This window comes from Haemorhous mexicanus, chromosome Z, assembly GCF_027477595.1.
Source record: "Haemorhous mexicanus isolate bHaeMex1 chromosome Z, bHaeMex1.pri, whole genome shotgun sequence".
In the NCBI taxonomy this organism is placed as follows: domain Eukaryota; kingdom Metazoa; phylum Chordata; class Aves; order Passeriformes; family Fringillidae; genus Haemorhous; species Haemorhous mexicanus.
The window spans coordinates 34875629-34903433 of record NC_082381.1 but is presented as its reverse complement, the minus strand read 5'-3'; the positions used below and the strand labels follow the sequence as shown (position 1 = coordinate 34903433).

Sequence of the window (27805 nt, the reverse complement as noted above, 5' to 3'; positions counted from 1 at the left end):
ATCAAATCTGGGTATAATTCAACATTTTTCAAGACAAAAGATCATACAAACACATCAAGAACCTGACTGGTCTATCAGCATTTGCATTACATCATATGATGTTACCTTTTCCAATTTTCTAAGATTAGCAGTTAACTCATCACAAAGGGCATCAGCATTAATTTGCAGGTGAGATCCCAAATCTTGGTGCACTTGATGCCTGTCAAATAGAATGAAAAAGTTAAGTGTGACAGACTCAAAAAATAAGGAAAACAAAACTGGATACACATGTAGATGGCAACAGTGCCAGAATTGGAAACTGTACTAGTTTACAGAAATCTCATTCTCCAGAAGTTTGGATAGAACACTTTAGAGCTATTTCCCCTGAAAAGTTCTGTAAATTCCACATCCTGCGACTTGGAGGAAATCGGAAAGCCCAAGCCCTTGACACTGCAGAAGTGCACCTTAGATCTTCCTTCCTGCATCTTGTACTGTTTAGGATCAGAGCAACAGAATCAGGAGACTTTCTTGTGTTAGTGTTTTTGAAGAGGGACAGAGTATCCTGCTAATAAAAATATGCCAGAAGTGAGAAAAAAGGCTTCTGACATTGCTTACTATGTGGGACAGGTTTACCCCACTTCTTGCATTATAAAATGGTAAAACATAAATGTAAGGCTGCATAGATAGAGCACCATTTCCTTCCTATCCCTTTTATTATGAAGAACCTGGCTCTGTCTTCTGACATATGCATACAAGTCCTACTGCTTTCCACAAATGACAGCTGAGACCAGTTGGATCATAAACAGCACAGTCATTGTTTGATATGACCACAAGTGCAATGTCAGAGTGACCTGTTTTGTCATGGATGGGTAATCAAAAAAAGCTGAATTTAAAGGCACGCTTATGCAAGGGCTTGCTAAATTTGAACCACTTTGCAAACAGTTCCACCACGCCTGAGTCAGCTCTGTCTTGAATTTTATTTTTCCCTTCTCTTTTTCACGTGGTGCTTCTCCAGCTGTCATCATTTCCACCCATGTTACATGTGGCTGCAGGTTTTGCTGAGTTTATAAATGACTTTCAAAGCCATATTTTTCAGAGCAGCTCAGGGAAAAAAGTCTGTTACAAGAAGGGGAGAAGAGTTAATGCAAAATCTAATGCTCAATGAACTGATTAGTATTCTCAGCAGTATCCAGTTTAACTTCCTAAGACAAGAGGAGGGAGCCAATACAACTTATAGAGGCAAACTACTGTGGAAAAAACCCACATACCTCTGCACTGCCTCTCCATTTAATGTTTGCATATTTTCCATCTATGCAACATGGAGACAAAAAAAAAAAACAAACAACTCCACAAAAACTAACTGCAGGAGCAGATGACAGCCAAGACTCCAGCTACAGAAAGGAATTACTTCTATAACTATGGTCCCTTTCCCTAGTTCCTCTTCAAATACACAGACACCTGTCCCTTGGTGTGTTTGGATTTTGCTTCAGTTTGGTTTTGTGGTGTGGGGTTTTTATTTCAGAAAGACAGCATATCAGTTTCTAAATAGACAACACAAAGCCTTGCATAAGCAAGACAGATATATTAGCTCAAAGAGCATGTTTCTAACATACTAATCAAATTACACTAAGACTGACAACAGAAGTTACACCTTCTTCATGGAATCATTGCTCTGGAAAAAGATTTAAAATCCCCAATACTTTTCCAGAGTTTATCTTACTCCTTAATATGTGAATCAAAGGCTGTCATGGACATAAGGCGTTCCTCCAGGACACTGATTTTATATCTCATGTAGAAGGTAGAAAGTATTAAAACACAAACACTGTAAGAGAGAAAAATAAAGTATATCAGTTAAGGAAACTTTAGCAGTTCGTTGTTAAAAGCCATTTAAATTGTTACTTGCACATGTTCAAAAATAAAGGTATTGTTCTTGGAAACATTTCAGGAATAGCATCAATGGCATTTAGACAGTTATGAAAATCTCAAACCTGAGTATGTGTTTGCTAAGTGACATGCAAAAGGAACTTCTGCAAGTACTTAAACACTTTTAACATTTTCTGAATCAAAAGACCCTTTGCTTTTAAAAGTAAATGGCCACTTAAGAAAAAGCCTGTCGCAGCAGGCTTATATAGATATATGTACATACATATATATATGCATGTATGCATATACACATTTCTGGGAAGTGTAAAGGCCACAATTTCCAATAATTTCCTTTCCTCAAGTAAAGCTTAGATTACTTCAATCACGCTTACATTATATCAATCATGTAAACATAAGAAAATCCTAGTTTTTGACAATCTTGTTATTGCTAACTTACAGAATTGCATAAAATACGAGTACATGGTTCAGAGATAAGAGCTTCTGGGACTTCACTTTGTGCAGGAACCTGAAGGCTTCAGAATGTCCTGCAAGTGAAGGAACCAAGTCTTACTTTGAGCTGAGCAGACCACAGAATATAAACAGTGTTTTGAAGAATGCAACAGATAATGTAGAGGGAGAAACAAGAATGACATCTTCCGTATAATGTGAACCGATGTACTTATGCAAACTTATGTCAAGTTATTCCAGCTGCAGACCTTGATTTCTTACCATTTCGAGGACTGTTTCGGGCTTTTCCATCAGGCCCACGTTTACTATGTGCATCTGAACGAACAGACTTGGCCTCGGGCTTGGAAACTTTCAAATGAGTCTCTGTTTCAACAACGTGATAATCTGTCAAAAGAAAGAATTTTAATAGAGGTGATATTGTCGATAGTTAATTTTGGTCAAGAAAGAGAGGAAGAGGAGAATTTTAAAAGGTGCATTTCTGTACTTTTGGGTAAAAAGCAGAAGTTAGTTTAGTATCCTTGAAACAGTTTACATACTAATTTCACATCAACACAAAATAAAAAGAAGCACTTGGATTGCAAGAAGATTATATATGTTGCATTTATATTCCAGATCTTTTAAAAGATAGCAACCCATAAAAATCTTCAAAGCTACTACTGAATTTCCAGGCAGAAGATTATAGTCTCAAAAGGCCTGAATTTACTAATGATTCCAAATTACTTTAACTGCAACCTCAAATAGGGAGAGTGCATTGTTACTTTAAAAAGGACATTAAAACTCCCTCCTGTTTAAAAATGCCAGTGGTATCTTGAAAGAAATGGAACAGAAAAATCTAATCACACTTAGTTTTACGCTCTGCCTGTTTACCCTGGACTTGCTGTAATGACGCACAAAAAACAACCACGAGTGACAGACGTGCTACCTTTCACCCCCGCTTTCAACTCCTTTCCAAGGATGGCTCTTTGCCTGGATATTGGCTTTCATTTGTGGAAAAAGAAATGGTTTGAAGCAGTTACTAGCCATCAGGAAGTAAGACAGCAAGTTAAAACATTATTTAAAAGCACTTCTGTGGCCTGTGATGACGCCACAAGTTAATCAACAGCACTACACAATTAAAGTCAGACGCACAGCAAATGTAAAATACCAATGAAAGCAAATAACTCCAAATCGTTCGGATGAACAAAAGACACAGAGCAAAAAGGAGAGTTAATAAAAAATAATGCAACAGAGAATTGCTATAAAAAATGACAGTATCTTTCAGCAGTTTCTTACAAAAATTACAGTCAAGATGGAATCCAGAGTACTGACAGCATAACAACACATTAATATTTTAATATACATTAATTGTACAAGAGAATACTCTAGGTTTTCGTAAGAACATTCAGCATGAGCTACACAAAACAAGTATTGCTGTACTCATGAAGTTTTGAAGTACGAGTTATGAAGTGAATTTCAATCAGAAGAGCTGCTAGTTAGGTGAAGAACTTGAGACAAGATTACAAAGAGTGTGGTAAAGAAAGAACAACTTTGGATGGTATCTTCAAATATCTTAATAGCTGCAAAGAATAAAACGAATGTTTAAAAAACCCCACAAAAAACATGACAAAAATAACCCTGATGACCAAAAGTCACCATGGTACAAAGTATTATTTGCATAGATCAGAAGTTGCACTGTGACTTGAACTACTTTAGAATGAGTTTTGATTGTTTGTTTTTCCTTCATGTTTTAAAGCATGAACAGCTCCTCCATTCTATCTCTGTTCACATGGCTAAGCAACTGGAACCAGCAGCGACAATTTAGATCTGCTGATGACAAAGTCATTGCCTGAGCCTGGATTGCAGAGGGCCATAGTAACAGAAATGTAGATTCTGGGGCCTTGAGGAAGATCTCAAAATCCACATAATTCTCAAGGACTGTGGCGAATCTGGATTCCACATCAGAAGGGGATACAGAAGCAAAACTGAGAGCTAGTCCATTCTCCTTCTCTTGGAGCTCCATGATCCCACTCACCTTGGAAGCACTCCAGCTCTGGTGTCTGTGAGCCTGTGCTGCTGGACTCTTCCATCTCTTGTCTTCGCTGCTGCACTATTCCATCCAGATCAGAATAATCTTCATTGAAATCCTGATGGGGAGAATGAATCACAAAAAGGCTCAGCCCTGTTCTAAATCAAAACAATCTAATTTCCTCTAGAATCTGAACCAAAGATCAAAGCTCTAGAACTGTTAAACCAGGAACAATCTCTGATAGCAACATGAGGAGATCAAACTAAAAAAAAGCTCCATAAGATCATCAGAATTCAAGCTTCATCTCCTGCCTTGTCCACAAGAAGGACTGTTAAGTTAGACAAGTTGTGAAGTTCAGGACAAGTCCATACACTTAGACCGGTCATCACATGCAGCTTCACAGCTCTTTCAGATGACTGAACTGTTTTACAGAGGAAAGTTTGCTACTAGAAACACTGCAAAAACTGTCCATGGTAGACTTTACGTCAGTACACTGAAATCTGAGTGCTAGACAGAGATATGAAGAACACACAGACCTTGAATAAATCCAAAGCGTACGCATGTATACAAACTGCATGACACATACAATTATACTAATTATTCCAACTGCTTTTCAGTGTTAAAGACTCATGGAAATTTTAGAAACAGATATCATGATTTTCTCCAGTTTCCTTTCTTCAGGCATTATAAACAGTACTTGCAATGAAAGATGCCACGCAACAAAAGAATAAACTTCTAAGCCATTTACCAGGGGCAGGGTTCTAGGGCGATCAGCCCTGAAGCTGTTTTCTGCAGAAGAGGGATTTGGACTGTTGCCCACGCTTGTATCCTGAAAAAAAACAGCACTGTCAACAAGGAACACAAGCAGAAAGTACCACTTCACAGAAAGACAGCAGTAATAATGAACACAAAGCCACATACCATCTTCACTGCCACTAGTACTTACGTCAAGATGTGTACAGATAGATTTTAATAGCTTGTAGGTGGTATCTCTGGAGAGTAGTGAGACAAACATGTACTGCAAAATAAGAGTTCCATAACTGTTTGCAAAAGACATACAGTCTCTCTTATCTAAATAAAACTAGATTTATTGCTAATCAAGTAACAATTTTCAAGAACCTTAGTATGGCAGCAAAAAGCTGTGGTCCTTCTAAGCTTACGACCTGATGTTTATCACATGAACACAGAACAGGCAGATAAAAGTTACCATATTCTGCTGCAGGAACAAGAGCATAATCAAGATCTGTTCTTTCTTTTAAAAACACTTTTCATGCTATGTTTTACCTACCCCTTAAAAAAACTCCAAACAAACAAAACCCCAAACTTGCTTTTATGTACTGTCTCCGGCACCCACAGAATATTTGTGCAATGAAAATGCGTTGTTTCTGAAGCTGCTCATAGGATAATCACATTTTGTAGTGATTGATGCAATTACAATTCCTGAATATCACTGTAAGCAAAAGATTTTTGTGTGTCTAAGGTATGACTAGTTAGGTAAGAGATACAAGTAAATGGAAGAACACTGACAGAGCTGCTAACAAAGAAGGTAACCCTCTGTGCAAGCACCTCCTGACTCACCTTTTTCAGTTCCTCTGGTGCTATGAATTCTTGGAAAACAGGGAATGAACGATTACAGAGACCATATGGCAAACATAGATTCTGTTCTTTATTTTCTCACTGGAATACCTTGTCCTCTAACTAGTACTTACCCTATCTGTCACTGTCGCTATGATCAGAGCATTTGGCACCAGAAGGGCAGTTTTGGTTTTCTTCAGAAGTGTCACTGACAGCACAGGTATACTAATCTGAAACAAGATCAATGTAGCATTGGAATCTCAATATTCGCATACAAATCTGCACCACACTCTCTCCTGAGGAGCCAGCCCAGCTACTGGGATAAGTCAGACCTTTAACACTCACCATTTAAGGATGTCTCCACTGCCCTTCTGATTACTATTATTTCATGTAAAATAAGAAACAGAAATAATCTGAAACCATACCTAACTACTTTTACTTCTGTTTTTATAAAATGCTAATACAGGTTGTTTGTGTCTTCCTTTCCTGATCCGTTCCGGCTCTCACAAGACTATGGGCTTAGTGCACTGCAGATCAGCAAAATGAACCAATCTGAAAGCTATGCTTCTTTGTTTAGAAACCAAATATTTCAGAACATATCAGACAAGAAAAGCCTGTTGAGTAATGCGCATAAAAGTCTTCTCACCACTTACAGATCTGCAACAAGCAGGTGAGTAAACAGCTCATCCTTCAGCAAGGTTGAAAGACCCAGTACTGACACACCTGCTGACTTCAACTGATTCCTGTGTGTGCCAAGGAGGCAGTCTACATTTACATTGAAAAGTTCTTGATTTTTCTTCCTCCTTTATGTTTACATCCAACACCATTAGCATAACATCTGCTAAGTTTCAGACTATTTAGCTTCAGATATTCTGCATGGGTTCTTCCTGTAAATTCCAATTTACAATGGTAAAAAAACCTGGTTGGAGACAGTGAGTTGAAAAGCCTAGAGATTTAATGAGTTAGGCAAATATAATAATCCTGGATATGTATATAATATAATAATCCTGGATAATAACATCCATGATTAAGAAAGAGATCCTGTTAAAAACATCTTTGACACAGGCTCTCAGACCAACCTGAGATATATGGAAGCAAGGTTAAAAGTGTCCATAATTTGTTTTAGTTGGTTCAGTTCACAATTCACCTTAAAGACCTTTATATCAGAGATGTAAACAGTATTCTACTTTGTGTAGTTTAGATGGATAACATTACTGTAATCAAAACTAATGCATCCATTCAGCACTTGCTTACTGCATTGTTCCCACATTAGGGTGGAATCACTGATCACAAATACTTTTATCTGGAACAATAATTATTTCAGAATAAAAGGTTTACCTGCAGGCAACACAGAAAGTAATTTCCAAGAGTAAAACAATGTCTAAATACAAGAAATGCTCAAGGCCAACATATATAGCCAAATGAGTGCTACCTGGAAAAAAAGTTGTTCAATGCCTATTCAATCCTACAGAAACAATCTTTTACTTTTGAATATACACACTGCATATTCAAAACTCCTGAACTGCATAGCTGTTCCTTGCATGAAAGCTTTGAGTAAAAAAAAAAAAAAATCCTACAGGTAGAACTCTTATCAAAAATTAACTGGAATGTGTAGATCTGATGTTTCTCACAAGAAAACACTTTATCCCTAAGCTTATATAGTTTCACAAGTTTTAAGCAATAGAAGGTTTGCGTCTGGAAAACTTTGTCGGTGTATCTGACTGCTAAGAATGTTCCCCTTCCTGTCCAGCTTGATTTCCTCCTTCCTTTCCCTTGACATCATTTTTCACTGTATCCCTGATTTTCAAGCTTTTTTTCTGGATGGTATTCCTAAAAGCAGAATGGAGCTGTAAATATATGATGACTATCTCCTTCAATTTTAATTTTCCCCACGATGTTTTCTGAAAATAAGACCCAGAACTGAATAATTTGCAATATTGCTATAATTACATTTCCAGTGTTTATTCTACCCTATCTTGTAAAATGTTTTCACTTTTCAGCATATACATAAGTATGTATATGTTCCTGAATTTAAAACCTTGTTGATAAATAATTTCCTAGTATTACATCATCATCATCATTCTGCATCAGTTTTTCTACTCAGTAAAGTTCTACCATATTCTTGTATACATTTAGCTTAGTTGACATTCAAAAGCTGTTCCATAGTTTGAAGAAGTTGCAATTCTTCATGGTGAACCACAGATTGTTAGTACAGCAGCTTAAATTTTAATAAATTGCAAAGATAGCTGTTACTAATATCGAATGACAGTAGTCAACCTGCTTTTTACTTTGTTTCATACAGCTTTCACCAACATACACACCATCCACATTAACGTACTGTCTGTGACTAGCAGAATCCATTAACTAGAAATCAACAATAGTCCTGGGCCAAGTGGTGGAACACAGTAACCCATAAGGTCACTATGGACAATGAGCTATCAATAATATTAAACAATCTTTAAACTTATTACACTTTATAAAAAGCCCTTCAACAACTGATGGTACATCATCAGAACAGTTGACCCCAGAAAAATGAGATAATCTCAACCCCATATCAACTCCTAGATCACTGGATCTAACCAGAAGCTTTGTTCAAAAATACACCTGAAAGAAGAAGCCAAAGAAATCAGTGAAGCATTTTGATCTGTTTTCCCAGAAGTGGTCAAAACCAAAGCAGTTTATGTAAACAAAGTGCACTCCAAAAGCTCCAAATCAACAGATCCAAGTCTTTGTTTTTATTGTATGCATATCATTCACCTCAGGGGTACTAAGCTTTAGGTGGATCACCAAGAAAGACTAATTTATGATCTTCCCAACAGTTCACATCTCAGTTCTGATCTGCACACTGGGCTCACAAATAAAAACCCTGCCAACTTGTTTTTCTTTTATCCTGCTTTTTGTTTATGCAAAACATGACTGCTAGTAGAATCCTTCAGAGAGCTTTGCTACTGAAGTCAGAAGCCAGTTTTAGTTCTTCCTTTCTAAATGCCTTAATATGCTTGATCCTTCTCTCCAGTGCCCCAACTATAGCCTTGAAGCCCTTAATATTTTTCAGTCTTCCTTCCTCCAGCTCCTCCTCTTCCTCTTTTATGTACTCAACCCATGAGAAACATTTTTGCAATTTGTGTTACATGGTTTTGACAATGCCCTCACTGCTGCTGGTCAGATCGTTTCCTTTCATCTGTTTCTTTCAGACATGAAGTCCTTAAACAAAAGATTCAATTTCTAATAATAGTGTTCAGTTCTAGACTGTATTTCAAACATCACTAAAAATTACTGTATTCAATAAAACTTGAAAGTATTACTATTCCAGTCTTGCACAATAATTTGAACTTCTGGTGATGAAAAAAATTGTTAAGAATAGTATTACTACTCTATATAAAAACATTTTACTAACCTTAGTGTCTTTACCAAAAACCTTGGAATGGAAGCAAATCCAGTTTTCAGAAAGGAATAATTTTCCTTGGTACAGAATTTCTTTCTGCAGAGCACAGGTAAAGCCTGAAACAAATAGAAATTCTATAATCTTGAATGTAATCACAACCCAAGCCAAGCCAATTTGGCTTCTGTTTTTTTTACAAAGCTATGATATGTTTAGGTTTATACCTTTTGATTAACATTGTCAAACCTCAAAATTTTCAGTAAATTTAACTAATACTGACAAGCTCAGAAAATCTCACAGGCCTAAGTTTAGACTCAAAGTATTTGAAGGACAACAACTGAAATGAATAAAATGAATTACAACATGCAGCTAGCCTCCAAAGGTCAAAAATCTTTTCTGAGAGAATGTGATGTAGCTTCCTATAAACTTTTTACTAACTTCTAGGTAACTGCATTAGTTAAATGTGAAGAATTTAATGAAAGGTTTTATCTTTAAACTTCCAGCTCTACAGCCGTTGTCTAAAATAGATGTCTAATAGAGATACAACACATGAAAAGTAATACTGCTTTTACTTCACAGACATTGAGAAACCATTTCTTGCTCATGAACCACCTTCCCTGCATTCCTTCCAAGAAACATTTGCTATACATGTCTATGTACAATTCCCTTCTTATAAGTATTACAACATTAAAATATCATCAACAGCATAAACTCAAGCTAATCACTTGATCAATGCTGTCTCAAGTAATGCCTTTATTAAGAAATATTCAGTACCAAAAAATTCTGCATTAGATTAGGCTACTCTCCAGGAATGGCAAAGTGGGCTGCAATTTCCAAATATACCAAACATGTAGAGATTTAAGTTTTCCAAGATTACAGCAAAATGCCCATTGCACGTGGATCAAGGCCCTGTAGCTCTAAGTAACTGTTGTTAAAAGTTTTTAAAATTTAGGTAGCTCCTCTTGTACATCACCACATTTTTTGGGTAACAACATTATCTAGGATCCACAGCCAACAACAATACAGGGATTAATACTTACTTTGTTTCAGTGGCTCATCAATGGGAACATCTAGAAACAGCTTATGAAAGTGTGCGTTTGCCTTCAGCTAAAAAACAAAAAGCCCGACAACAAAACCACACACGCTTTATTAGACAGTCTGAGAACCAAGTGACCTGCTCCAATTCCTGTCCTCCACACACCTTCCCATTCTGCCCACTTGTTTTACAAGAACTCCTCATTTTTTTCTATGTGGCTATTAATTCTATATTGTGCCTTACCCCGACTCTAACACACTGATGACAAAGGAACCTGTGTCCTTATACAACCATGAACTACAGTACTGCTGAACAAAAGCCCTGTCATGGTAGTTATGTGCCTGTTTACTTTTACTCTATGTAAGTAAACAAGTAGAGTCTCTGCCTTACCTGATTTGAGGCACGTTTTTTCCTTTCAATCTTGGAGTCACTCTTGATTGTCAGGACTGGACTATCTGTGCTGCTCTTGGTCCTGAAGATTTAAAGCATTTGATGTAAACCTGGCATTGGTCTTGGTAAGTTACCAACAGGATGTGCTTTTCCTTGGAACATAATAATCCTTTAGATAACTTATCTAAATCATTAAGGATTATGCAGAGATAAAGAGGAGTGTATCTTTTCTTGAACTGCTGACTATGACAGTCTGATGAAGGTCGCTTTTTAATTTAGAAGAGCTTTTCTAAATAACTGACTAGTTGGTAAGGAAATACAAAAAGTTAAAAATATTTTTCCAGCTTCATGAATTATCACATTGCTTAGCTTCACCATCGTTTCTGGGCAACATGTGAAATACCAATACTAAGCAAGCACATTCCTTACTAATTCAAGATAAAATTATATAAAGCCTAGTAGTTGAAGTGGAAGGCAGTGTACAGAAAGCTATGACTTGTAACAGAAGCTGCAAGGTCATTTGAAAAGTGCAACAAAGAAGAATAGGTGCACAAGTCAGAGGATGGCTATGAACTGTGTAGTGTAGTGTAATGAAATCATTAAGACAACTGGCAACCCTACAGGAAATGAAATGGTATACAAGTATAGCTACCTATACTAGTTGTATAGGTAGCTACACTTGTGCAGCTCCAGCCATTTATACTGGGAATCCAGACAAAGCCTCAAAACCTCAAACAGCTTAAAAAAAAAAAAGAAACCAAGTACTGATCAAATTATCTGCGGATGGCTGGGAAAAAATCAGTTTTCAAAAAATCAGCTGTTTTATACAGGAGGAATTAATGGCATGGATTCTTCAGAAAAAGAAACAGAGAAGTGGGACAACTGTTTCATAAATCAGAAAGAAGGGTGCACTCTCTCTGAGATCTATGTGGCACAGAATAAATGCATATTAACATACTATAAAAATCAGGTAGCTCTTTTTCAGAGGCCTTCAGATGCAAACTGAACAGCAGAAGAAAAAAACACATCACATAACTCATACTGAATGAACTGAAAAATATGTTGTGCTAAAGATACAGCAGGGAAATAAAGGTGCTACAGAAGTTTCCATTACTGCACCATATGAGTGAGAGGAAGAAAAACCCTAAGTGTTATGGAGACACAGCAGGAAAGAGATTTTATAGCAATCTGACTTAGACACCGACTTAGCAGAGAAAACAGCTGCATATCTCAGGCAGTCCCTCACAGAAGAAAACTCTAAAATATGTGAGTACATGTATTTGTGTGCTTATGTAAAGTACAGGTCAAACTGAAACAAATTGCAAGCCTGACAAAAATCTTTTATTTAGCCTTCACCAAAAGTAGTCAATTACAGCATATGACAGGTAAGACTGCAATGTTTTGGGGGAAAAAAACTGAAAACATATTCCTTCAAGTACCTTTTCCTCAAAGATGCTTAATGAAATTAAATTATGTTTTTTAAAATATTTGCCTTGTGACCAAAACAACAGTGTCAGGCTGACCACTGACTTTTGCACTGACTGTTCAGCTGACAAAGTGAAAGGGATGCAAAAGTTCAGGCCATCCATGTGGGATTTTAGCTTTAGAAGCACTTAAAATGCATTTCAGATCTCCAGCAACAGAAGAATGAGTATCTTTGTGTGGACATTAGAAAAATATGCTGCAATATATGGCACAGAGTCCAAAATTAAAACTTATGTCATAGTTTTACCATGGAAAATCAATACTCCAGCATGAAAGTGTTCTGGAAACAGGCCAGGACTAAAACTGCAGCTCTGTTTGACTGCCTGTCAAATTGATTATGAAAGGAATGCAACCAGCAGTGGCACCAAACAGTGCAATATATTTTCTCCTAGAACAGGGGAACTAAGCCAGCTCAGAGTCTAAATTCTATTGTGCCTGCTTGCAATGGGTAACACAGCAACCAAGGAAAGTGCCTGGAGTCCAATCCACTTGCATAGTGGGCAAGCTAACCCTAGGATATCTGATAAATATTGCTACTCAGTCTAGCTTCTGGAGTGGGTTGCAGTCATTCTAATTATCTTACTAGAAGAAAATTGACAGTATTTCTGACATTACCTATCAAGATCAACCTTTTTCCGGTCATCAAAATACTCCATTTCACTGGTAGGGGTCTGAAGCAACACAGTGGGTGATTTTCCAGCCTTTCTTTTTTCATCAGTTCCATTTTCTCCATCTGAACTGTAGGGGGAAAAAATAAATAAAAAAATAACCAAACAAAAAAAGAACCGAAGAAATAGAAGTGTGTATTACAGGATTCACAGTAATGTCGAATGGCACTGCAACATGTTGACAATACAGCATGTATTAAAGAACAAAATTGTAACTGACATTTCTTCTGAGATCCTAAAAAAAAAAATCTTTGTCTGCTGACTCAACAGTACTATACATCTGAGCTCCAGTACTGGAATTTCAGCAATGTAAAGCAGAAAATTGAAAGACTGCCATGGATATTTCAGCACTCATAAAATTTGTAGCTCTAGCTTCCGTTCTGAAGAGAACATCTCGTTTAGGAAAAATGCATTCCATGTTCAGTACTCAGACTCAGATGACTAATGGAAATGAATCTGATTGGCAGGCCATGAGAAAAACATCTTGCATGACAGCACTTGGTGCTTAGCAGATTATTTCTGGCTCAATATTGCAAGAGGAAGGAAGATGGGTCCTATTTTGCCTCTTGCTTCCCATCTTCTGTGTGAGTCCACATGTAGTATCTTCACAATAAACGTTTCTCTCAAAGTACAAAAAGTTTTTATTTTAAAAAGCAGCACTGCCACCACAGTGCATTGTCTTTTCACAGCATGTGACACTGCTTCAGAAATGTGTGTTGTGGACCCAGAGTCTGAAGGCTAAGCAATGTACCATTAGAGCCTCCCCTGGCTTCCCTTTCCATAACTTTCCAACAAAATGAAAACCCAGAAAACTTGGAGAAAAAGAGCTATTATTAATAACAGGATGTGAAGAATGATGATATTTTAAAATGACATGACAAATATATACACACACCTGCCTGAAGAAACCTGAAGCTTTACAAATACTATAGGATGCTCTTAGGATTAAAGAGGAAAGCCAAACCATGTCGCCCACTAAATTAGAGCCTGGCCTCAATGACTCCATTCACAGAAGCTTTCCATTAGAATATTTAATTTATGCTATTTTACAGCAAGACTACAGGCATCATGTGACACTGTCTTTATATGAAGAGCGTTTTCCTTACTAAGGCAAAAATTTTGTTAACAGAGGTTTTCAAACTAATTTAATCTTCTTTAAGGAAGGGCACAAAAAGATCTTTTGCTTTTATTACACTTTGATGAGTAAGATCAGAAGATATGCCTCACCTAATGAGGTGTTATCCTACCTCACAGCTAAACTAGAACTTATGTCACAGGACAAATGCCAGGATTCTCAAGACATCTTATATTCACACAGAGCAGTTATTTCCATATCTAAGCCTTCCTCAGCACCCTTAGCACTCCCCATCACAGAGGCACTGAATTCCTACTCCCTAAGTCACACACTATTACTGTGACTTTCAATCTTTTCAATTATACACAAATCCAATGAGGAAAAAAACCGTATTATTTCCCCATAACTTCACTCTTGGATCACCTCCGCATTGACCACACATCATAAGCTTTTATTTTCAGTTGACATAAATGACAATGAAATAGGCAATTAATGAGATCCAAGTGGAACCCAATCTGCCTGAAAAACCCAAATAAGTAGCTTTATGCTGTTTGAGATTTTAAACAAACATACAAACAGACTACCTACTCAAAGTGCTCCCTGCAATCATTGAGGAGTTTGCATTCCAAAAGTCTGTAAATCCTGAAAACCTCTTATTCACAGTCTTGCTATATTTCTATTACCCAAAGCTTTGGACTCCAAGAATGGCCAGAGAATACCAGAAATGAGTGGGATAAGGAACAGGGCGAGGCAAAATTGCCAGGTTCAAAAAAAGCAGTTTAGCATGGAAACTCCCAAATGAACAGATCTAGGTATCACAGCATTGTTTTTAAGATTATTTGCTTGAGCCTGAAGCCTGACTGGTGTCCATCACTGCCTTGGGTCAGCCTTCTATTCTCACATGGAATGCTACCAACTGATCAAGGAGGCCTGTCTCATGCCTCTATAGTACAAGTATCCTTAAAAAAAACCTATAACACAGGCTCATTTACATCTGTCAGCATGGTTAGATGCTTTGCTGCTGCTTTTTTTACTTACAATTCAAACTCCAATTCCCTCACTCATTCTTTCTGTCTTCTCTACTGACTTCTACTACTTCTGAATCTCTAGCCTCTGAACCCATTCCATCCAGCTGCTTTCAGGTGACAGAGAGCTCAGGCATCCCAATATGCTAATCCTGATAGCTGTGTGTGGGAATGCTGAGCTAACTTCTGCCAGCCTGCTCACCTCTCCAGTATGCCTCCTGAGATCAGCAGCACAGGTGAGAGGAAACTCACCCATGTAATACATGACACTGACACTAGCAATAGGATGTATTCCTACTAGCTGATACAGTTTCACCATGTCTATCCTTCACCCTATGTCCTTATGCCCCCTTTACATAATGAAAAACTACAGATGGATTTGTCCTCATATTTCTGATAATTACAGCTCCGCACAGCAGGTATTTTCTAAGTATCAGAAGAACCTTCCCTTCCCCTTCCCTTTCCCTTTTCTTCCCTTCATCACAAGTAAATTAAAGCATTCCTCACATTCTCATGAGCGAGTCAGTACTCATAAATGCTTTGTAAAAAGAGCACAAAAGTCAGGAACAGCAACAACAACAAATTAGATTAAGAGCACTTAAAATCATTGTAGTGATTCGCATGACAACTGTCGGGAGAAGATATATATTAAAAAAAAAGCCTGGATTTGCAAATGTCAGGGCAAACCAAATGAACTTTGTGACCATTGAAATGAAAAAAACCAAACCCAAACCACATATATTTGGTACTACCATCAAGCCGATTAAAATAATAGCTAAAAGAAAAGAAGCTGTCTCTAGTTTTCAAATAAAGAACAATTGTCATAGGGAGTATTGTCAAAGCCAAGTCCTGCACTTACAGCGGGATGATACATTGCATCTAATCTAATTAACATAAACATTAGTTGTGCTTAAGGGAAAGTGCTATGAAATACATAAAACAAGGCAGTGGGCTAAGTCCCTTTCTAATGTAGTTCAGAAATACATTATTCATCAATAAATTTTAAAAGCTAGAGGAACTTCACCTCTTCTGATCTGAACGGTTTCTGGGAAAACAAAACTTTGTTGCAGACATATGTCAAGTTCCTTGTATTGCATAAAATTCTCTGAACTTTCTTGTTTGGCATTAACCTTCACCAGGACCTGAAAAATTCAGACTCCCTGTGTAAGTTATCACATTACTGTACCACATTAATGGAAATTTTTCAAGAGAAAAAAGATTAAATACATTAATCTAAAATAGCACTTTTCCCTCTGTTCCCTTCAAATATAGTTTGAGTAAGAAACATTGAAGAAAAACAATGAGAGGGAGAAGTGGTAATAAGCCTGAGTTTGGAAAGTGAACCTCAAGGAACAACTGCAGTCTTTGACAACCCCAGTACTGAACCAGACACAAACACTTCTCAGTCATATACAAGAGAGACCAAAATTCCAGAACTATATGGTGGTTACCGTCTTCAATTCCCGCAACCACATGAATCCTTCTAAAAAACTTCCTCAGGACACCCGTGCTACTGGATCTGCCTGATAACTGCTCTAGAATTTCAGAAACCACAAGAAGTTGCGACAAACCCGTCTGCCAGTCCACAAATTGCAGATCAGTTATGTAGGAAGAGAAAAGACCTGTTGAATAATCAGAGATGTTAGGTATATCTTCATTTGTTTGCAAAACTGGAGTCAAAGCATATTTCTCTAGGGTTTAATGTGACTCAGCGCAACACTCCTTCTGGGGATGGAGCATACATATTAGGTCATCATTAGAAGCCCTGTTGGTCCAGTTTCAGTTGTGTTATACTATAAGGATTAATTTTACAACAGCAATAAGATTGCTGTGTTACTGTAAATGATCAGCTCAAGATAGTAATAATTTTACCCCAAATGTTCACAACCAGGCTTGGTACAACCCATGAGAAAATATCCATCATAAATACAATGGCATTCTGTATCTTTTGGTTCTGTTTGATTAATTGGGTAGCTGTTGGCAGACTGACAGGATTTGACAAAGGAATCAAAGTAGTGTGAACAGTCCTAATGCTAAGAGATTGTGTTATTTAAGATATTCTTACTCTCTTACATGATTCTATGAAGGTAAAAGACTGTGTCACTTTTACAAAAAGTTGAAGTCAAAGGGAGAGAATCCAAATGTTTAAGGATCCCAAATAAAGATGACAGACTTTGGCAGGTTTTTAAAAGCAGAGAATATGGAGCAGGATGAAGAGATTTATCTAGGCATTATCCAAAAGACATAAACAGCAACATGCTTCAAGCAGAGATGACTACAAGAGGCTAAGATGGAATGTACCAATGCTTGGAAGGACATTGTTCATCACGCTGCAGATCACCAGGTCTCCTTCTAAGCACTTAGTTTCCTTGACCTATCATGTGCTAGCAAAGCAATCATCTCCAACTACCTTTAACTAGGACTAAAGTCTTGAGGTTTTCTTTCAGAAGAGATGGGCCATCATTCTACTAGCTATTTTTTCTATGCTACACCGGTCTGAACAAACCTTTTTTGCATGTGTAATCAGATTGTGGAGTGCTTTACCTGATGAGCTTGCATTCATACTGTACACAGTTCAATCACTTCATACCTCGACTGAAGCAAATACCTTTCCACTGTAAACTCTCCTGCTGTCCTCTCCATCCTGGAAAAATTATCAACAGTACACAAATTGAGGATTTAGGTGTTGTCAGTACAGTCTGGTCACTCAAAAGCAAAATGCCTCCTGTAGCCCTACAGCTATGCTTGTGTTATGTGGCACACAGCACTGTTTATATGGGATAACACATATCCCAGAAACAATTTCTCAAAATGTTGTGACAATCCACTTTAAAGACCACATTCCATTCTTACCATGCAAATGGACAACCAAACATTGACTATCACTAAGACTCCCAAATTATCAAAACAAGCAGAAAATGAGCTACAACTACTCTAATCACAAAGGGGGTGAAAGCTGTTTAACAACTGCTATAATAGATGTTAGATTGACATAATGTATCCATTTGGTATTTGAATAATTCCATATACTTAGTACATAGATTGTACTTAAGGCTGAAATCTGAAGGTAAGAAAGCAGCTGATTGTGAAGTGCACGATTTTGTACATATTTTGTATACACAGTTAATCCACAGCCAGCAGATGTATTCATACCAAATACAGAGAGCAGCAATTCATTAATGATGGTGTGGAGATGTGAAACCCTGCATGACAGAGAAGGTCAGTTTGCCAATATAAATAGGTATGAAGCAGACTGAGATTTAACTTCCTCAGGTTGTTCAAGGAGCAGGTTAATTGTCTTCTCATGAGATCAGAGTCAAACACCTCATAATGGAGTTACACAGCTGCACATTAACTGTGGAAAACACGCATATGAATGGGCACGCTTGCACATACACCATGTGCATCTCTAGGCATTTCTAGGAAGAAGCACACCTGTAGGCACAGCTGGAACCTTGATGTCAGATGGCACCAAAAGAGAAAGGAAACCAATTGTTCAGGACTTCCTCAAAATCTGAAACTAATTTTATATATCAAGCTAATTAATTGGAGAAATGCTTACTGTGTTCTATACCACATCTATCTCTTAGAAAACAATTACTCTCCTGTGAATAGTTTCATATGTTTGTGTTGCAATGTGTTTATTAAAAATGTCAATGAAATTTTGGAGTTAGTACTGAATAGAAAACCCTCCAACAGTGTTAAGGAAGGAGAAAGCCAGGTTTTTCTCCTCAACTGAATAGACATTTCACATAATAACTAGATCAAGTTTCACACTGCCTTACCACTTGGACATCAGCAAGATCACTGTGACACCACAGACGTCATTAGCAAGTATGTAAATTCTCTGCTCTAAATACCATCTATTATTAACTGTCTGTATTCCCTGTCTAATCAAAACCAGACTGCTATCAAGTTCCATAGAAAAAAAAAAAAAAACAACCACAGAAGAATTCCCTGCGCTCTGAAACCAGAGACACTATAACAAGATATTTTACTAAGTTAACACTAGAACAAGAACACAAGCCATTTAGCTCTCTTGTCTTCTCAAGAGTTTCCGTTTCATATATCTACTTCAAAAAGCAAAAGCCCTTTCATATGTATCTTCGCTCAACTCCATGAGATTCCCATCATGCAGCTTCCATAGGAGTTTCAGTAGATGACCAACAACCATTTATCTCAACATAGGCATAGTCAAAACTAGCACAAAACAGAAATTTTTGACAGACACATTTCTGGGGGAATAAAAAAAAAGAAAATTAAGCAAAATACACTCATTTACCTCTGCTTTGGATAGGAGCATATCTATTTCTCATTCTTCAATCTGCTTGCATCCTTTAGGAGAAAATGTTTTCATATCTCCTTAATTCTAGTCTACCTAATCTTTTAACCCAAAGCAAGACAAAAAGAGAATCACAATTCATACTGTAAAGGCAGTGTACAGTCTTAACTCAGGTTTTTATCTTTAGCTTTCAGAGGTGGCAGGAGAAAGGGAAAAGAAAAAAATTCCTTATTTATGACCTGTTCAGGGTGCAAAAAAGAGAAAAAAGGCACTTAAGTTCCAGGTCTACTAATTGTTCAATACCAAATTCAATTAGAAAGATAAATACTGCATCTATATACAATTTTTTATGTTCAATACCACCACATAAACATCTATCAGCCAGAGCTTTTCCTTAACTCAGGCAGAAACAATATGTACCTATCAGAAAAAATAAAAGCATCTTCACACATAAGGCCTTATCACCATAGAATAATCATAAAGGTTTGGCCTCATTGCCTGAAGCTGCACCTATGGTTTCTGGAAGAGGAACTCCAGAGAAACATACCTCAGCACACTGCAAGAATTGGATGCCAATTTTCCAGCATTAATTTTGCTTTTGAAAAAAACTAAGTGGTTACATCAGACTCAAATACTTAAAAAACAGAACAAAACAAAAGCCCCAAAATTGCTAAAAAAGCCCAAAAAACAAAATGCAAAAAAAAAAAAAAAGAAAAAAATCAGACACCTACAATTATATTAACAACTGTTATTAAGAACGCAGTTAGAAATCAGAGGTCTGGGAATAATCTTATCAATACTTTTATTCCATTCTCTGCTGTTAAAAAGTAAAGTTGCCATGAAACCCTTGACCAGCAGATTCTGTTCTATGGTAAGTTTAGAAACAATGACTTACTATGCTGCACAAAAAGTGTTTTAATCAATGTACATGAGAAAAAAAACCCCTATTCTTCTGACAGGTTATATACAAAGAGAAGGAGGACTGGATTTTCTAATGAAGCAGTGTCTTTGAAAACTGGCATTGATAAAAGATAATCCAAAATCATTGATAAGATTTACCTATTTAAAGTGTGCTGGATTCTGCTCCTAAATATCTTATTTACATTTTCTGTGAGGCTCCCCAGCAAGAATATTGCACAACAAAGCCAAATGAAAAACAATGAGATGAAAATGAATTTCTCATTGCTTCTATCTAGTGTGCTTTATCATTCTTTCCTAGTTAAAAATACAACTAATCAAGGAGACCAAATAAGAAGTTTCAAAGAATACCGGAGTATATTTTTGATGTTTCACCACGCATTTCACCAAGGACAGAAGTGAACCATTCACCAAGGATCTGACAATGCTGAATTTCCCATTATTATCTTTTCAACTTATGACTACTCTTACAGACCCGCTCATGTGTTCATGGAAAAGACCAGAACAATGTGGATAATTGAATACAAAAGCTACTATTTCACACTAGGAAATACTAGCTCCCAACAATGGGTCTAACCAACAACAGTCACAACAGTGCTTTTGACTGTGACACCGAATATAAGGAACTGTTTTCCTTCCAGAGTCATGGAAAAAGGTAGTCTTATTGGGATCAGATGTGACATATGGTAGCCGGACACCTGCTAAGTACAACTGGATTTTCTATTTTCACCATTTTTTATCTATTTTTCTATGTCACCACAACACGGAGTCTGAATGTTCTCAAAGCCTGCTTCTTCAGTCTGAGCCTTTCCACAGGCAACAAGCTGTCCTCCATGGCAAAACACACTTGCTGGCCATAGCACATTTACACATGTTTTAAAATTTCTCAAAACCAAATAGGAATATATATAAACCCGTTATTTACTGGACTTTTGTAAAATAAACTTCTGCTCCTGTTGAGTGAATCTAAGCAGCTCTTCTTGAACTAGTATAGCATAGATGGCAGCTACAAAAGAACATTGACAGTCTCTCACCTAGGTGGTCTATCTTTCACAAACAGACTGAAACTATAGCCAGAGGGCCAAACTGAGGCATGTGCAGGACATGCTAGGGTATGGCTGGTTTTATGGGGAATGTACAGAACTTCTGTTCCATAGTCAGATAACTAGGTTTCCCTCTTCTGTCCACAGAAGGTGAAGGCTTCAGTCTGCCTCTATGTTCTCTGTTCCGCTGAAATTGTCTGCTGTCTATCTGCAGCCTACATACTATTTCCTGTCACTCTTTCTGGAGCTTATTAACCTCCCTAACCTTAGCGTGCTATTTTTCAAGGACAGAGGCAAAGAAAGACAGTGCCAAGTAGAAGTTCAGTTGAAGTAACATAGGTCTGAAAAAATCCATTGGAAAGGATATACGTGGACTTGGCAACAGCATACAGATCATTAGTCTCAGCAGTGGCCTTATTAGATAAGCACACAATTTCTAACCACATGACTGCAACAGTTATGGAGATGGAAGTAAGAAGACAATACTGTGATGGGATGTTTATGCATCACCTGTCAAATACCAACAACAAATCCTGCTGCCCAAAGCTGTAGTTATTATGTTGCCTGACAAGCATTTCTCATATGCATATAACTAGTAAATTTCTCATTGCATATAACTAGTAAATACATTAGCCACAGGAGGCACCTGGGTGGAAAGAAAAAACTCTTTAGATCCATACCATGCATTTACACATGGAAAAATTATTTTTAAAAATCTGCTTTTATAACTTAAGCATGCATGCTTTTACAATGGAAAAATTATTTTTAAAAATCTGCTTTTATAACTTAAGCATGCACATGAAGTGAACACCATAGGAATGGCAGGGAGAAGGGAAAGAACAGAAGTGATCAAAAAACATCATAATGAACAAAGGAAGGTTCAAACATTCAAACCTAGACTGGAAAACTCTTTTCACACATATAAATATAAATGTTTCATTTACAAGCCTCTCCTTCTTTGGAGATCATATGTTACAACTTTTGCAATAAAAGTAAGGAAGAACTACTAGGGAAGAATTAAAAAATGTGATACTTGCATTTTCATCCCCTGAAAGTACATACACTTTTCCTCTTTGCAAAAAATAAGAAACCAAAAAAACCCCAAAAAAACCACTGCAAACAAAACAAAACAAACAAAAACAAAAACAAAAACAAAAACAAAAACAAAAAAAAACCAAAAAAACCCCACAGTAAAAGTTTGGCTACTGGAAAGGAGTTAACCTAGATCAAAGTTGAAATAAAACTTTAAGTCGGTAATAAATGACTTCCCTTTTTTTCTCTGCACTTTGTGTTTTTCTCAAGTAGGAGACTTCAAAAAAATGTGAATTTTGATTAAACAAAGTCACTCAATTAATTCTGTTTTAATTTATCAACTGATAAACAGTTATTAAGAAACATCTGTTACGGCAGAATAATATGCCAGACAAACAAACCATAAAAATCACATTCTCCGTGCCCAGAAGTAGCCAATACGCTTGCAAGCATTTTCAACTCCTTGCAGTAGCATATTTTGCCCAGTACCTGCAATGCATTTTTGCTAAAAAGAAAAGAAATAAAAATTTAAAACCTTCCACATATTTCAGATTTTTAAATCCCAGTCCCTTCATTTCTTTAAGTTACACTCACTAAGCCGACATTACCTGATTCTGTAAACCATAAGGGGACAGAATGTGCCACTTAATGTTAGCAGAATCATGCCATACTGTAATCCATCACATTACACTTATACAGACAGATTGAATCATACAAGAACAAATATTACTAGTGGCACCAGAAAGTGATACATGGACTTCATTAGAAGTAAGCATGGATAAAAGCAGAGGGATGCTGACAAAGCATGAGAACTACTTGCTATTACTCCTCTGCCATTTCTCCTTAATGTGCCACACTCTTACTTTCAATGCTCAATTTTCTAACATCAGTTCCACCTGCTATCCCTGAAGTAAGGCTGACAGCTTCTACCGGAGGTCCAGTGCCACCACAAATAAAACACACCCCACTTCCTAGTCAAAAAAAAAAATTTCTCTAACACAGTGCAAGGGTTAATTCCTTTTTGGTCCAAGGCCACATCAGGAGGTAATGGTTAGGGAGCTCCACTTGGAAGGTTTTTCCTGTCCACAAATTTTTTATTTGCTTGGAAGGAGCTCCACATAATGACAAACTTTTGGCGCACCACTATTTTGGGTCTGCATAATAACAGTGCCCATCTTCCACACAGTGTTATCTCTGGGGTTACAACTCACAGAGCTCTTCTGGAAACTTTGCAAATATATAGGTATCACTAAAAATGCCAGAGTAGCCCATTTTCTGAATCAGTATGAAAGTACTTAACTCTTCTGAATCACTGTTGGATAAATATGAACTTTGAAGTTTCTAATCTTGAAACACTTAAGAAAAACGAATCCAAAAAAACCCTGAAAAAAACCCCAAAAAACCAAAAGAACCCAAAATACTTTTACAGCTTCAGTCCTTCAGATGCACCTATCCCCCAGGGAGTCTTTATGGCACCAGCAGCATATTAAGCTATGAAGTTCATCTCTAAACTGAACATTGTAAGCGTACCTCCAGGAAGTACAGGTTACTGTATACACATAAATCTCTTCACACACATGAATCTCTCTCCCCGCTGAGCTTTGGAAAACACTAAAGATTGCATAAACCTCTATAACCCGGCTAATATTTTTTTCAAATAGAGGTCATCATGAGCTCTGTTACTTCCCTAGAAGTACATGAGGGAATGAAACTACACCAAATCCACATACACTTATGTACAACATCTTCTAATACCAAACCTTCAACAATTCAATTTCTAGCAATCCCATTTCTAGCTGAATTAAAGCCACACTTCCGTTCTTGAGCTGAACAATCTCCTCTGTAATTTCACATTAGTCAAACCAAAGATACATGGCTTGTGAGGTTAACTCCCAATCAAATGAACACAAGAGTTTCTCAGATAAGTTTCTTAGTAAAATGGGTCTGGAAAAGAAATTCCAACTTTGTTTCCAAAAAGCAAATGTTTCAACAATTTTCTAATTTAAGACAACCTTTTCAAGTTGTTTTTTTTCTCTCCTGGTCTTTTCACACTCCTGCTGTCAGGCTACTATTGCTGAACACTGTATCTTAAAGTGTAACAGACCGCCTAGCTCTTTCCTGCATGGCACCTACTGAACAGCAAAAATTGGTAGCTAAAAAAAACTAGAGAGTCATAGTGAGTAAGACTTCTCTGTTTATCACACTGGCTAAGACTGACCTTGCGTCTAAAACTGTTAACTGACAAGGACTGAAGATTAAACACCTGGGGGCAAAACAGATGGTCAGTTACCTGTACATGTTCAATGCCTCTGAGATCAAGCTCTCCATATACTATCTGGGACTCCTAGTTCTGTTTTCAAGAGAAAAATCAGATATAGATCTTGCATACCTGAAAAATTTCATCAGGTTCACTGGCATAATTCTGAGCAAGGATCAAGATCCAAGGCTTGAAGTCAGAAGACTCTAGAGAAGGTCTGGGAATTATGTTTCATTTGTAGTGTGAAGTCACTGATGTGATTACACCATACAGGACAAAGGACACTTAGAAGACACTTTGATTCCCAGTGCTCTTTAATAAGCAGGTTATTTCTGGCAACAGATTTCACTGCGATACATAGTTTAGGAATACACCTGCTTAGACATCATGCATACAACAGCTAGGGGGAAAAAACCCAAAAACCAACACAGACTTTCTCAGAATTTCTTTCAAGAGAAAGGCAAATAAGTTGCCAGCAGCTAGCTCTTTCTCCTGGAAGCTGTTTAAGGTTAAATATTTGTGAAGATTCCTCTTCTCTTTGGGAAGATGAATCTCAGTTTAGGAGAAAGTTAACTCTTATTAATTTCTTTTGATGAGAAAGCTCCACATGTTTTAGTTTCTAGTTTCACAGATGCTTAACTTCTCAAAAACTGTCCTTGGGACTGCCAAGACCCATGTGAATTGGGAGCCTGGTATGGAAACAGACAGCTGCTTAATTTCAGCAACATTTTCATGTGATGGTCATTGCCATGGCTCACAAGCACCTAAGCAACTTGAGATCTCTGCAGAAAGCAAGAGACCAAAGCAGGAACAAGACTTTAACTCCGCATGTTTCCAGTCATCACCAGAGGCCTGGAAGGTCAGCAGCCTCAGGGGAGTTCTCCCACCCCTCTGACTTCCCTACCTTCAGTCAGTTAGTCCAAACAGACAGCCTTTACCGGTCCGCAGGGCCTCCCCTTCCTCATGAAGAATATTTCCGACCTCTTCACCTGCCTAATTTTTACGGTACTTCTCTGGTTAAAAAGCAGAAGCGTGAATATGGGTATGGCCCCGCAGGGAACCGTGCCAGGACCGGCAGGCGACCACCATCCTCCTCCTGAGAAGGGACATCCTCCGCTTTCTGTGACATCAGAATGAACTCCTATTTTAATGTCTCTTGCCTGTATCAGACTTTGCGAACTTTCGACAAAGTTCTGGGTTTTCCTGGCATCCAGAGGAAAGGATCACAGGAAGCCCACAGGAGCCCAAGCACTTTAACATAAGCGATAAAGCACAATTACTGTATTTAAGTGCCACGACTCAGAAAGATTCTCAGGCTGTTGGGTGAAACTACTAGAAGCAGTATTTATACGCCTTGCTCCTTTAACTGTAACTTCGGAGTTCAAAGCTGAACTCGAGCGCGGGTCTAGCCTGAGCGGGGGTGTTCCCGCTCAATTTAAGCCTGGAGGCGGAGCCCCCCTGGGGACTCTTCTCCGGGAACTTCCAGGCCGACGCCCCCGACAGCGCGGCCCCGGCGCTCGGGGGCTCCCTCGCCGCCCCCGCCCGCAGCTCCCCGCGGCCCCGGCGCTCGGCCCGGGCACAGCCCCGCGCGGAGCCCCTCTCCCGGCGCGGGCACTACTCACAGCCGCGGAGCGCCCCTGCTCTCCCGCCGGCCGGCGGCCCGCGCTGCCCTCGGCTCCTCCGCATCGCACCGCGGCTCGGTCATGAGCACCATCGGCACGGGCAGCACGACTCGCCCCGCCGCCGCAAGGGACTCCGCCGCCGGCGGGCAGGGCCGGGCCGGGCCGGGCTGCCCGCTCCGCCCGCTCCGCCCTCGACGCCCCGCCCCGGGGCGGACCCGCCGCCGCCGCCACCGCTCGGGCCGGCAGGAGCCGGAGCCGCCACAAACCGGTTGAGCCCGCCCGGCCGGGCCCGGCGCCGCCCGCGCCGCGGAGCTTGTGAGGGATGCGGCGCCTCGCTCTTCGTGAGGCCGATCCCTTACGAGCTTTAAATTATTCAGTCGGGACGCTGTCGCGTGAGACGCCGGCTCCAACAAAAGCCATCCTTAATGTTTTATACGGTGGTACGGGTGATACGCGGTTTGATACAGACGCAGTCCCGGCGGTGGCCGGGGCCCTGTTTTCTGTCAGCGCGCTTCCCCGGTGACTCGTGGAAGCAGGCAGTAGTCCAAATACTGATACTGCGCTCAGGACTGCTCCACTAAGGTGAATTTCTGAAATGATTAGCTGGTATTTCCATCTGTGGCTTTACATCTTGAGGAGACAAGTAGATGGTTATGCTTCCTTTCTCAGCAGCAGCACTCCACGCTGCTTAGCACAGAAAAATCACAAAACCACAGAATAGGTAATGTTGGAAGGGACCAGTGGGTCCAGCATTCTGGCTCAGGCAGGATTATCCAAGAGTATATGGCACAGGATTTTGTCCCGACGGTTCCTGCAAGGGAGACTCCACAACCTCTTTGGGCAACCTGTTCCAGTGTGTGGTCACCTGCAGAGAAAAAAATTCTTCCTCATGTTCAAGTGGAACTTCCTTTGCATCAGTTTCTGCCCACTGCCTTTCCTATTGCCGGGTGCCGCTGAAAAGAGCCTGGCTCTGTCCCCTTGGCATTGATGAGGTCCTCACTCAGTCGTACTTTCTGGAGTCTGAAGGTGCCTAGCTCCCTCAGCCTTTCCTCAGATGAGAGATGCTCCAGATTCCTGATCCTTCCTGCTGGACATCTTCAGGAGTTCCTAGTCTTGTATTGAGGAGCCCTGTACTGGACAGAGCACTCCAGATGACGCCTCACCAGGGCCAAATAGAGGAGGAGGAGGAGGAGGATCACATCCTCCAACCTGCTGGCACTGCTCCTCTTAATGCAGCCCAGATACAATCAGCCTGCTTGGCTGCAAGGACTCACTGCTGGCTCTGAAGAGCTTGTTGTCTACAAGGACTCCCAGGTCCTTCTCCTCAGAGCTGCTTTCCAGCAGGTCAGCCTCCAACCTGTGCTGCTGAACTGAATTATTTTTCCCCAGGGGCAGGACCCTGCACTTGCCTTTGCTGAATTTCAGGAGGTTCCTCAGTGCCCATCTCTCCAGGCTGCTGAGGTCCTTCTGAAGGGCTGCACAGCCCTCTGGGCTATCGGCCACTCCTCCCAGCTTCGTGTGTCAGTGAAAGTGCTGAGGAGGCCTCTGCCCCTTCACCCAAGTCACTGATGGATTTAAACAAGATTGGGCCAAGCACTGAACTTTGAGAGACACTGCCAGAGATAGGCCTCCAACTAGAGCCTGTGCCGCTGATTATGACTCTGGGATCTGCTGTTCAGCCAGTTCTCAATCCCTGTCCT

The 27805-nt window shown here is 39.1% G+C and overlaps 1 protein-coding gene across 4 annotated transcripts in view; it reads right to left on the bottom strand.

Moving 5' to 3' along the window:
• Nucleotides 1–27805, bottom strand: part of GRAMD2B (GRAM domain containing 2B) — a 42101-nt gene that overhangs the window by 4186 nt on the left and 10110 nt on the right. For 3 of the 4 annotated variants that reach the window (XM_059873915.1, XM_059873918.1, XM_059873917.1), the window contains exons 2-13: nucleotides 12799–12921; nucleotides 10699–10780; nucleotides 10313–10379; nucleotides 9288–9391; nucleotides 6025–6120; nucleotides 5262–5333; nucleotides 5064–5144; nucleotides 4322–4433; nucleotides 2572–2694; nucleotides 2300–2387; nucleotides 1700–1801; nucleotides 106–199 (exon numbers count right to left, since the gene is read on the bottom strand). In XM_059873915.1, coding sequence (XP_059729898.1) covers nucleotides 106–199; nucleotides 1700–1801; nucleotides 2300–2387; nucleotides 2572–2694; nucleotides 4322–4433; nucleotides 5064–5144; nucleotides 5262–5333; nucleotides 6025–6120; nucleotides 9288–9391; nucleotides 10313–10379; nucleotides 10699–10780; nucleotides 12799–12921 — 1144 coding nt within the window. Of the gene's footprint in view, nucleotides 1–105; nucleotides 200–1699; nucleotides 1802–2299; nucleotides 2388–2571; nucleotides 2695–4321; nucleotides 4434–5063; nucleotides 5145–5261; nucleotides 5334–6024; nucleotides 6121–9287; nucleotides 9392–10312; nucleotides 10380–10698; nucleotides 10781–12798; nucleotides 12922–26105; nucleotides 26260–27805 lie in introns of those variants that run through there. The other variant, XM_059873916.1, reaches the window with a different exon arrangement.